Source organism: Girardinichthys multiradiatus, chromosome Y (assembly GCF_021462225.1).
Source record: "Girardinichthys multiradiatus isolate DD_20200921_A chromosome Y, DD_fGirMul_XY1, whole genome shotgun sequence".
In the NCBI taxonomy this organism is placed as follows: Eukaryota; Metazoa; Chordata; class Actinopteri; order Cyprinodontiformes; family Goodeidae; genus Girardinichthys; species Girardinichthys multiradiatus.
Window position 1 is genome coordinate 41,669,176 of NC_061818.1, and position 11,890 is coordinate 41,681,065.

Here is an 11,890-nt window from a genome sequence, read left to right on the forward strand (position 1 = left end):
TATTCTTCTGAGTGTGTGTTTATACACTGACCCGGTTAAGCACAAGATTTTTGTCGAGGCTTTAAGAGAGAATTTTCGTCAGCCTCAGATCTACGGCTACAACTCCTGCATTCAGCACCGTCGGCTCGCCTGCATCCATTAGTGACTCGTCTGCAGGCAGCAGCCGTAAACGCTTTGCTGAAAGAGATGGAAAGGTGTGGCTGCAACTCTGGGAAGCCGACTCAAAAGAAGTTGTGCAATATTTCCCTGGAAGTTTTCTGCCACACAGGAGGGATTGTTTCTCTTATTGAGATTCAAGATCACTGGATGGTCTCTGCTCTTTTTTACTCCCTTTTCCCTGTTCCCCGTCCTTCAGGAGCTAGATAGATAAGAAACTTTCCCACATGGAGTTGAGAAAATAAATCTTAAAGTTCATTCATTTTGACGCCAAGTCCTTTTAATCTCTAATTTGGAGAAATAGATTAAATACTGTTTTGGTCCTGCTTCCTGCAGTTAGAAACTACCCCAGAAAACAAACCCAGTTCCTAAAAAGGTTCCTGTTGTGGAGAAACACCATAAGTCTGTTTACATTGAGGCTAAGATCTGCATTTCAGTCTCTTTTTGTATTAATTTGATAACATATGCCTGATTTATTTTTGACTAAAGGAAGAATTGTATTTGTTAAATCTTTGACCAAGTGGTGGATCACTATAAAGCCTGGTCTTGTTCTCTTTTGTCTCTGCTGTGTGTAGGTTATGAGCTGTCCAAGCTGGAGAACGCAGTCGGTTCCCCGGAGAAGCCTCTGTCTGATCTGGGGAAACTAAGCTACAGGAGTTACTGGTCCTGGGTGCTGCTGGAGATCCTGAGGGACTTCAGAGGGACATTGTCCATCAAAGATCTCAGGTTAGCACTCAGACATTTCTTCCCAAAGTGAAATGTGCTTCTGCAGAAGTATAAAAAATATCCATAACCGAGCTAAGAGGGTTGGACTGGTATGGAGATGCGTTGCTGTAAATACCTGAATGGTAACAGTAGAGCAGGGGTGTCCCATGTGCAGCCTGGGGTCCGTTTATGCCGTTTTAGTTGTGTAGAAAGTAGGACCACAAACATGAAGCAACTTTTACTCTAAAACAGACTTTATCATTAAACTTGGCCATACAAAGAATGAATGACCCATATCCTGACCTTATTGATCAGAATTAACGAACAAACTATTTTTAAAAAAAGAAAATGAGAAAATTGTTTGCCTTTCGTTTAACGAGGCAAACGTGAGATCTACAATCATTTCAACGTACCGTCTTTCATTAAAATACCTTGTATTATTGTAGAGAGATGGAACTAAAATAAAATGACATATTTGAGTTTTATTTTTAAAATACATTATAAATTGTGGCCTGTGAAGATTTTCTATTCTGATTTTGAGCTGCCAGGCAGAAAGTTTGGACACCCTGTCTGCTTCCAGCTACTGCTGGTTAATGAGCTCACAGCGGAGCTGAAACTCGTCACAGGAAGTCTGTGACGAGTTGTGTTGAAGCATACTACCCAGACCGGATACTGTGGTTTAATGTTTACATTTTGAAAATAATTTTACTCTTTAGCAAATGTTTCAAAAACAGTTTGAGTCCAGTCCAGTCCAGTCTGACCCAACCCAAAAAATGATGCTGTTGCTGCTGCCAGCTGACCCTGCTGCTGTTTTACAGTCAGATGACCAGCATCACGCAGAGTGACATCATCAGCACCCTGCAGTCGCTCAACATGGTCAAATACTGGAAAGGTCAGCATGTCATCTGCGTCACCCCCAAACTGGTGGAGGAACACCTCAAGAGCGCCCAGTACAAGAAACCACCAATCACAGGTAACTCCTGAATCCTTAAATGGGGTACACCTCTTCACTGTTACCTGGGAGGGGGAACCACTCCTAGCAGGTGCAATAAGGGTTTGCTGGGTGACACCTGGGGCACATCCTCAACTTCGTACCTTCACAATAAGAGCATTAAAGATGCAATTTAACTGTCGCACCGTGGTCTCAATGCTGCCTCAGTGTGTTGCAGACTGTCATGAACGTCTAAAATGTTTTGGGCCTAATTGTGTGTTGTCCTTTCACTGTGCAACAGCAGTTGGACTCCTTGTAATTTCTTAGAAACCGTAAAAATGTCCCCTCCTGTATAGAAGTGGGTTGGGTGGTTCCAGAGTAGAATCACCCTTAATAATAATATATTCATAATATCACATGAATGTCTTTTCAGTGTTTGAACTTTATTTTTTTAAAGACAAGTCCCCTGATTTGCTCCTTTTGTTTCTCACCTTGTGTCTTTTTCCTGTTCACAGTCGACACCGTGTGTCTGAAGTGGGCGCCACCCAAAAACAAACAAGCCAAGTTGTCGAAGAAGTGAGATGAAGAATCCACTCCTGTTTCCTCCACCATATAATGTATATAGCTGTTAGTAACAACAGGGATTATTTTCTTAGAATAAATGTGTAAATATAACAACAAGCCACTTGTTTCTTTTTTCTACCTTCTTTTAATAAGTTCTTTCTTAATTATTTAATGGTGTTTTGCAGGATATACAGCAGAATGTTAAAGCGCTGGAAGGTTTTTGGAATGTTAGTTTTCTTGATATTTATTATTAATTACAGCCATAGCTGAATAAACACAGCCATAAAAAAATGTAAATATATGTCTGCCTTCTGTCTGTTTGGGACCAGTAACCAATAAGTTAAGAAAAAAACTTCCCAGAAAGGATCAGTAAATAACCCAGAGCTACATTAACAGGAAAAAGATTGTTCTAAGAATGTTGGACGTTTTTCCCCAGGACTACCAAGATTTATTAAAGAAATATAATAAAGTAGAAACAATGTTAAACAACCAGCTATATACACAACTGACAAAAATTTAGAGACATCCAGCTTTCAAGTAAAATTTCAGGATGAACCTAAAGTGAACTTTAACCTTTACATTTCAACCTAATGTGACCTCTAAACGTTTGAATGCAAAAGGACCAAAAAAGGATTCCAGTTTATATTCTATCCATTGTTTCTTCTAAATAAGTTATTAAAGCAAAATTTGGAAGATGTGGTACTACACCTAGGTGGTGCTAAAATATGAAATATTAGCATTTTGGAGATAATTTCAAAATAAAATACAAAATAAAAAACATTTTAAAACATTAAAATTTGGTATTTTTTGACCACATTTTCTCAAATTTACAGTCCAACTTGAAAATTATGAAATTACTATAAAATATTTGAAAAAGTTAAAATTACATAAACAGTTTTGAGTGTATTTCTTAAATTCCTTTTGCCCAACATTATTTTAGGTCAACTGATATTGCAGTTTTACATTGATTTCAGAAAGATGATGTGAAAACCACCTGTGTCAGTCCTTTAAGGTGCATTTTGCCAACAGAGCTGTGGTTGAAGTGTGATTACACTCAAAATAAATTTTCATGGTTTTTGACCCCGGCCAGAGGGCCTCATTTTGGCTTCTCAGCCGGCTGGACAGCAGAGCGGGGGATGGGCAGATTAGTGGCTTCCTTATAGTTGGTAGAAACTTGACCAAGGTGTCTTTAGAAAGGTCTCAGTAACCCCGAGTGCAGACATCCAATAATGGTGGCCATGTGACAGTTCAGGGTACATATACATATATACATATATATACACATATATACATACATATATATATATACATACATATGGGTTAGGGTTAGGCAATTTTTCTCTCTCGGTGACTCTCCCCAACTCGTCCAGCGACTGAGTGGTTGAAACTGGAAAATCAAAGGTAGTGCACTGGCCGTCGCACGCCATCCGCAGCTCTCATGTCCTTGGCCGCACCCAAGCAGAGGAAATAGTAGTAATAATAATAATAGTAATAAAGAGCTAAAGTCAGAGTTGTATAACATGCTAAGGCTGTCTAAACTCTCCCTCACACAAGCTAACTTACTAAATAAATGCTGAAGTCCTAATCCCACTGTAAGATAAGTCCTGAAAGGCTGGTTGCTGAAAAATCCCAATTGTGGAAAGATTCTATTTTACAGTGTAAAATACAGAAAAACCAGTAGTGAGGAAAAGAAGAACAGCAGTCTAAAACATGAAAATGAAGAATAGCTCAGGATTGAAGCAAAATTAAGTCAAAAACGCCTATAGTTGAAACATAATTAGTAAACATTTAATATTAAATATTAAAGGATTAGACACATCATCAGTAGTGGACCTCGGGATCATTGAGTGTTTCGGCCATTTATCACTATACACTCTAACCCGAGGAAGGCCCAGCCAAGGTTGATCAAGCCTTGGTGTGTGTCATATAGTGTAGGTTTTGCATAATCTTAACAGTTAAATTTCAAGATCGGTTTTAGAGTGAACATCACTGTTTTTTTCAGGAACAGTCACAGCAATCTGCAGTTTTGTACCAGTTTCAGTTTGAAGATTGGTTTTAGAGTGAACATCACTGTTTTTTACAAGAGGATTGGCAAACACCATTAAAACACACGTTCTTTTTTATTTTGTAAAATGCGGTGGAAATAGCTCAAATTGATGGCCCCAAAGGACAAACAGGATCAGCCACAGCAAACTGTGACCACCCTGCCAGCCTCCAGGAGGGGCAACCTGAAATGGCAACAGCAAACTGTCACCATCCAGGCACCAATCCCCCAGATGCCAGTTCAATTTTGAGAAGCTTTTCCAGCGTTTCCTACACCGCATAACCTCTGGAATGCTTAGTTGGTGGTCCATAACAGTGCATAACCACTTTAACAAGGTGAGAAAACTTACCAGAAAGGTGAGTTCAGACTTGCTTCTTGAATGAAAACTCAGAAATGGCCCAGGGGTCACTAAGTCAGCTAGCCAGATTAGTCCTGGTGACAGCAATTGTTACACTTCAAGACTTAATTAGTCTCCTTGGTGTGATAGAGTAAGGCCACCTGAGCTCAATTATATAAAGTATAAGGGTTCAGAGAGACCATAGTAGGGATTAAAACTGAATTAATCCTAGGGTTCGGCGACAGAACTTTTTGTGCACAGGCACTCCTGCTGGGAGTCCCCCCGTGTGCTCTACCTCTCATTGAGTCCGCCTGGAATAGTGGTCTCTAAACTGGAGATCCAAATCCTTTCAGCCCTCCTGTGCTGGGCTGCGGACCAGGTAGGGTTGGACTGCAGGACGGTGGCTGTTAAGGCTTCCCACCCATGGGCTATAAAATGTTGTACCAATGGTATGTGTACGTTCTTATTTTTTATAATACAGGTCCTTCTCAAAATATTAGCATATTGTGATAAAGTTCATTATTTTCCATAATGTCATGATGAAAATTTAACATTCATATATTTTAGATTCATTGCACACTAACTGAAATATTTCAGGTCTTTTATTGTCTTAATACAGATGATTTTGGCATACAGCTCATGAAAACCCAAAATTCCTATCTCACAAAATTAGCATATCATTAAAAGGGTCTCTAAACGAGCTATGAACCTAATCATCTGAATCAACGAGTTAACTCTAAACACCTGCAAAAGATTCCTGAGGCCTTTAAAACTCCCAGCCTGGTTCATCACTCAAAACCCCAATCATGGGTAAGACTGCCGACCTGACTGCTGTCCAGAAGGCCACTATTGACACCCTCAAGCAAGAGGGTAAGACACAGAAAGAAATTTCTGAACGAATAGGCTGTTCCCAGAGTGCTGTATCAAGGCACCTCAGTGGGAAGTCTGTGGGAAGGAAAAGGTGTGGCAGAAAACGCTGCACAACGAGAAGAGGTGACCGGACCCTGAGGAAGATTGTGGAGAAGGGCCGATTCCAGACCTTGGGGGACCTGCGGAAGCAGTGGACTGAGTCTGGAGTAGAAACATCCAGAGCCACCGTGCACAGGCGTGTGCAGGAAATGGGCTACAGGTGCCGCATTCCCCAGACCTGGGCTACAGAGAAGCAGCACTGGACTGTTGCTCAGTGGTCCAAAGTACTTTTTTCGGAGGAAAGCAAATTCTGCATGTCATTCGGAAATCAAGGTGCCAGAGTCTGGAGGAATACTGGGGAGAAGGAAATGCCAAAATGCCAGAAGTCCAGTGTCAAGTACCCACAGTCAGTGATGGTCTGGGGTGCCGTGTCAGCTGCTGGTGTTGGTCCACTGTGTTTTATCAAGGGCAGGGTCAATGCAGCTAGCTATCAGGAGATTTTGGAGCACTTCATGCTTCCATCTGCTGAAAAGCTTTATGGAGATGAAAATTTCCTTTTTCAGCACGACCTGGCACCTGCTCACAGTGCCAAAACCACTGGTAAATGGTTTACTGACCATGGTATCACTGTGCTCAATTGGCCTGCCAACTCTCCTGACCTGAACCCCATAGAGAATCTGTGGGATATTGTGAAGAGAACGTTGAGAGACTCAAGACCCAACACTCTGGATGAGCTAAAGGCCGCTATCGAAGCATCCTGGGCCTCCATAAGACCTCAGCAGTGCCACAGGCTGATTGCCTCCCTGCCACGCCGCATTGAAGCAGTCATTTCTGCAAAAGGATTCCCGACCAAGTATTGAGTGCATAACTGTACATGATTATTTGAAGGTTGATGTTTTTTGTATTAAAAACACTTTTCTTTTATTGGTCGGATGAAATATGCTAATTTTGTGAGATAGGAATTTTGGGTTTTCATGAGCTGTATGCCAAAATCATCCGTATTAAGACAATAAAAGACCTGAAATATTTCAGTTAGTGTGCAATGAATCTAAAATATATGAATGTTAAATTTTCATCATGACATTATAGAAAATAAATAACTTTATGATAATATGCTAATATTTTGAGAAGGACCTGTATTGTATCTGTGCTGGGTAAAGCGGGTTAGGATGGTGTTACCCGTCTCCCCAACATAACAGATACCACAAGTTTTACAGGTAATTAAATAGATACAATTCTTAGTTTTGGGATTCCCTCTGCAATTGGTTTCATAAGTAGTATTATTGAATTGGTTTTGTACCCATTGTAGTTGTTTAAAGAAGTCCCCTTGACCTTTGACCTTGAGTTTCTGTAGTGGTTTTATCTCAGCATGTACCAGGAAGTCTTTTAAGTTTTTGTTCCTCCTGTATGCTGCAATGATTCTGTAATTCTTTAGGAGGGAGGTATCCAATTGGAATTTATTAAAGTGTTGCTTTATATTATACATTAGTTGGCCTGCCGAGGTGGAATAAGTGGTTATAAGGGGAAGCATAGGGGATATATCAAGGGGTCTGGACTCTAAGAAGGATGCCTTACACTTCCTTAAGAAAGACCTGGAGTATCCCCTATGGGATAGGGCTTGAAACAGCGTCCTAGTGGCCTATTGAAAGTCTGCTGTCTGAGTACAGATTCTGTGGAAGCGAAGTAATTGTGATTTGATGAGGCCTGCATATGTGTGTTTCGGATGATAACTGGTCTTGAATAGTAGAGCATGTGTATCTGTGGGTTTGAAATAGACTTTAACGTCCAATCTGTGTGTGGTGCTGAAGTGTAAGCCTTTGTAAGTGGTGGTGTCCAGGAAGTCCACTGCTGTGACGCTGGTGGTGGACTTGAGCTTAATGGATGCATTATGTGTGTTTAATGTTTGAAGGAATTCCTGGAAATCCTCCCCGGAATGGGTCCAGACCCCCCAGATGTCATCCAGGTATCTATAATAATATAAGGGTTTTTTTTTACATTTATTTAGAGCTTCTGTTTCCCACTCTGCCATAAAGATATTGGCATAGGATGGAGCAAATTTCTTCCCCATAGCTGTACCTTTAATTTGGAGGTAAAACTGGCCGTTAAATTCAAAATCATTCCTCTTTAAATTGATCTCGAGCAATTGGAGTAGTTCCTTATCAGCCCTTCGACTATCCGGGTATTTGTGAAATATGTTTTTTATTGAATTAATGCCCTCTGTAATATCTATATTGGTGTATAGACTATCGATGTCCATAGTAAATAAAAAGCACTCCTCAGGTAAGTGGACTTGCTTGATTTTTTCAACAAAATCATAAGTGTCTTTGATATAACTGGTATGTTTTATAGATAGTGGGTTTAAATAATATTCAATAAATTCTGCTGTGCCGTAGGTCTCGCTGCAACAGTCAGACACTATGGGCCTTCCAGGAGGGATTTCATGTGGCTTGCTCCATTTTGCAGGCTCCTTGTGAATTTTAGGCAATAAGTAGAACCGTCTGGCTCTGGGTTCTGAGGAGCCCCTAATATAATTCCTCTGTTTAGCATTAATGAATTTTTTCTTATATAGATTGTCTATTATTTTCATTACTATGGGGATAGTCTCATAAAAAATAGGTTCATTTAGTTTAGTATAATATGTGGTATCTAGTAATTGTCTATTACCTTCCCATATCTATTGTTCTCTGTCCATGATGACAATAGAACTGCCTTTATCAGCTGGTTTAATAACAATGTTTATTTTCTATAAGTTCTTTAAGTGCTTTAGTTTCTTCTAAACTTAGGTTATGTTGGGTGTCCTTAATCCTGAATTTTTTGTCAAAATAACGGAGGTCTTTATCAATCAGTTGACCAACCTCAGGAGGGAGAGTGCCCATTGGAGGAGACCAGTCCGATTCAGGCATGAAAGGTTTGGTATTATTCCTATTTACATTATTATCTACATCCCCCTGATAGTAAATGGCTAGCTTAATTCTTCTATGGTATTTTTGAATGTCATATCTAGTTTGAAATCTAATTTTATTATAATTATTATAACCCTGTGTGGGGATAAAAGTTAAACCTATATTTAATAGGGAACACTGTGCATTGGAAAGAATAAAGTTTTTAGATAAGTTACAAACATTGTTATTTACAATACCATGCCCATCCTTCTGTTGCAGGCTCTTAGGGCTCTTTATTTTAACCACTCACACCAGGATTGCAGAATGCGTACCGCCGTAGCCCTGGTCCAGTGGACATGGTCCTTGGTCAGCTTAAAGTCCTTCTGCTGCAGTTCAGGAATGTGGTTGGCCATGTGAGCAATGTGGTTGTTAAGGTGTGTAAGAATTACCTGCTCTCTGTAAGGAAGGGAGGAGGAAAAGTTAATTCTGGGAACAAAGATCTCAGCATTTGGGCATTTATTTTTGGCTGTCAAAAGGGCCGCCATCATCTGTCCCACAACCAGCTTTTTGTCCCTCTGGGATCTGTCGTTGATACCAAAGGAAAGGATCAGTCTCTCCACCTGCTCCATTCGTGGTGCTTTTTGGAACAGTCGGGTGACGTGCTTCCACTTGGCTCCGGGGTAGCTGTCCACCTGCAGCTCGGGGTGGTCCAGGACTGGGAACTTGGACACATTAGAGTCGCCCAAGATAGCATATTTCTGCTTCAGGCTCAGTGCCCAGTCACGTGATTTATAAAAAGTGTTCATGTGTCTTGCAGGAGCGTTTACCTGATCAGAAGGTGTAGTGGTGGATGAGCTGAGTGTGGAGGTCGCCCTTCTGGGCTTGAGCCGGAAGGGGAGACGCCTCTGAGTGCTGGCCTCCAGTCTGCGGCAAAGGATGGGGCCCATTTTCATTACACGTGGCCTCCGAGCCGGCCCCAGAAGGTCTGGACCAGAGCGGACTGAAACTTGTGAAGGAGAGGCTGAAGCTGGATGTCTCCTTGCCTCTTCTTCTAGGAGGTCTGCGAAGATCAGCATTGCTCTGTCCCGAGAGGTGAGAGGTGCTGTGCCGGGTTGGGCACGAGCTGGAGGAGGGAGGGGAGTTGCCAGTGATGTCATCGGGACCAGTGGTTGACTCCTTTGATTGATGTCTCTTGTTCTCTGCTCTCGTGGAGGAGGGGGGCTCTGCTGCCGAGCTGGGCTGTCGAAAGCAGGTGATGTCGCCCGCGGAGATGGTGGTAAAGCCACAATCTTGTGATGAGGGAGACCAACCGCTGCTGAGTGGCTCCGTCATGGTGGCAGTGGTTGTCATGACGGGATGGGAAGAGGGGGGAGGCGGCGTTGGTTGTGTGCGTTCAGGAGTGGAGTGTGATGTTGTCTCTGAGTTTTCTCCTCCTTCTGCAGGCTGGGGCCGTCGAATGGCAGGTGCCGAGGGGGATGATGAGGAGGAAGAAGAGGATGAGGACGAGCCCGGGGTGGAGGGAGTCTCCTCCAGCAATCTAAGTTGGGCCCGCTCCAATGTCTCAGTTTTAAGTCTTTTGCCCAACGCTCGTCTGGCCCATTTTGTAGCTATTTCAAATGGAGCCAGAAGATCTTCCTCACCAAACTGTAGCAATCTATGTTTTTCAAGTTTAATGGTGTCATCATAATGTTCTCTGAGGATGATCATAGTGTTATGAGCCCAATTTCTGGCATTGCCGTCTATTAAGAGTCTGGTTCTGTCATTAGAATGGGCTGGTTTTATTACTTCAGCTAAGTGTGCAGTGATCCGTTTAATGGCTGGCGGATCATTATAAAGATCAGATACATTCTCAAGGTGATGCTGAGCTTTAATTAGTCTGTGCCAGGATCTGACTTTGTCACCAAAGTTCGGGTCATCAGACTGCGGTGGTTTATGTGGCATGTTGGAGCGTTGGGTCGGGTGTGGTCGTACGTACCGTTGAGATGGTGCGTTTGTTGTGCGAAACTGTTGCGCCCGGAGGGAGGGGCGGGGTTGTCGCTGCTGATTACCGGTGCCTCTGCTGCGGTTCCTCACATACTGCGATGGCTGGTCTGTAGTGACTCGTGACCGGGTAACTGACGCATATGATCTGCGTTCATATTGGGGGGATGCTCGCCAGGACCGGCTTCGGTTTCTCTGTCCCCACCTGTTTGCGTTGTGGTTCTCCTCCGGTCGCGTCCAGTTGCGTTGGCGGCCTCTGCGGTATGACACCCAGGTCCAGCCGTCCTCTTCCTCTCCGTAGTCTCGCCACGTCATGGTGATGATGGTTAGGTGTTTGAAAACAGGTGCAAACTGACTATACTAAGCAGGTAGCTAGTGCTAAAGTATTAAAAAATAAAACGAAGTAAAACCGGAACTTAAATTTTTGCCATTCGGCACTTTTAATAAAAAACTATTAACAAAATTTACAAATATACAAAACAGCAAGCGTTCGCGACGTTTCGGTTCATAAAGAACCTTCTTCAGGCTGCTTGCTGTAAGAAAGATGCCGTTTCTCACCAGAGATTCAGTCGAGCTTAGAGTAGCTTGAAGGCAGATTCCAAAAGGGCGCCTCAGCCGTAGGCCTACGGTTAAGAGGCTCTCATTGCACCTGTGCGTAATGATGCAATTAAAGAGTGCCAATCCAGCGCTTAGGGAGTGGTTAATGCTTCACAGTCCATGCTCCCTCTGCTGTCCATCTGAGCGCCCGGCACTTAATAAATGCAAACTATACGTTTACACACAGCAAAGTCTCCTTTCCAGTCAGCATTCCCATACTACAGACTCCATATATACAAAAGAAATCCAAGAGTAATACAGGAAAACATACAGTATTGAGTTTAAGTCACTAATTGCTCATACAGTGGTCATATGGCCGTGAAATGTATAGAAAAATTAGATGTACAGTGTTCCCAAATATATGTATATATATACACACACACGTAGAATGTGAATTATATAATAATAAAATAAAAATAAAAAGGTCTGTAAGTTAAAACAGACATAGCACTCCTTATCCAACAACACTTGAGGAGCTCCCCTTGTGTTAGAGAGGATATAGGTCCAAAAATAATCCAATGCCTCCATCTACTGGTAAACGTTGGTAACAACACTCATACTAAAATATATTTTTTTACTTCAAACTGTGGACCTGCAAATACAAACAGTACTAAAAGAGTTAGGGTTAGGGTGAGTTTAGTGTCACGATGACATCCCCCTAATTCAGTCTAATGACCAAAAAAGTTTGGTGTAGGGAGTCAAAGGCAAGGCACGGGCCGACGCATGTCCCTCAAGAGCTCATCTCCGTATGTTAGACCCAGGTGGAAGGTACACAATAACACAAT

At 42.2% G+C, this 11,890-nt stretch overlaps 1 protein-coding gene across 1 annotated transcript in view; it reads left to right on the forward strand.

Annotated features, from left to right (window-relative positions):
- LOC124864720 (histone acetyltransferase KAT8-like) overlaps positions 1-2,473 on the forward strand; it is a 34,807-nt gene extending 32,334 nt beyond the window's left edge. The window contains exons 9-11 of the mRNA XM_047359596.1: positions 732-882; positions 1,680-1,834; positions 2,308-2,473. Of these exons, the coding sequence (XP_047215552.1) occupies positions 732-882; positions 1,680-1,834; positions 2,308-2,372 (371 nt within the window). The 3' untranslated portion in view covers positions 2,373-2,473. The remainder of the gene's footprint in view (positions 1-731; positions 883-1,679; positions 1,835-2,307) is intronic.
- Positions 2,474-11,890: the final 9,417 nt, after the last annotated feature.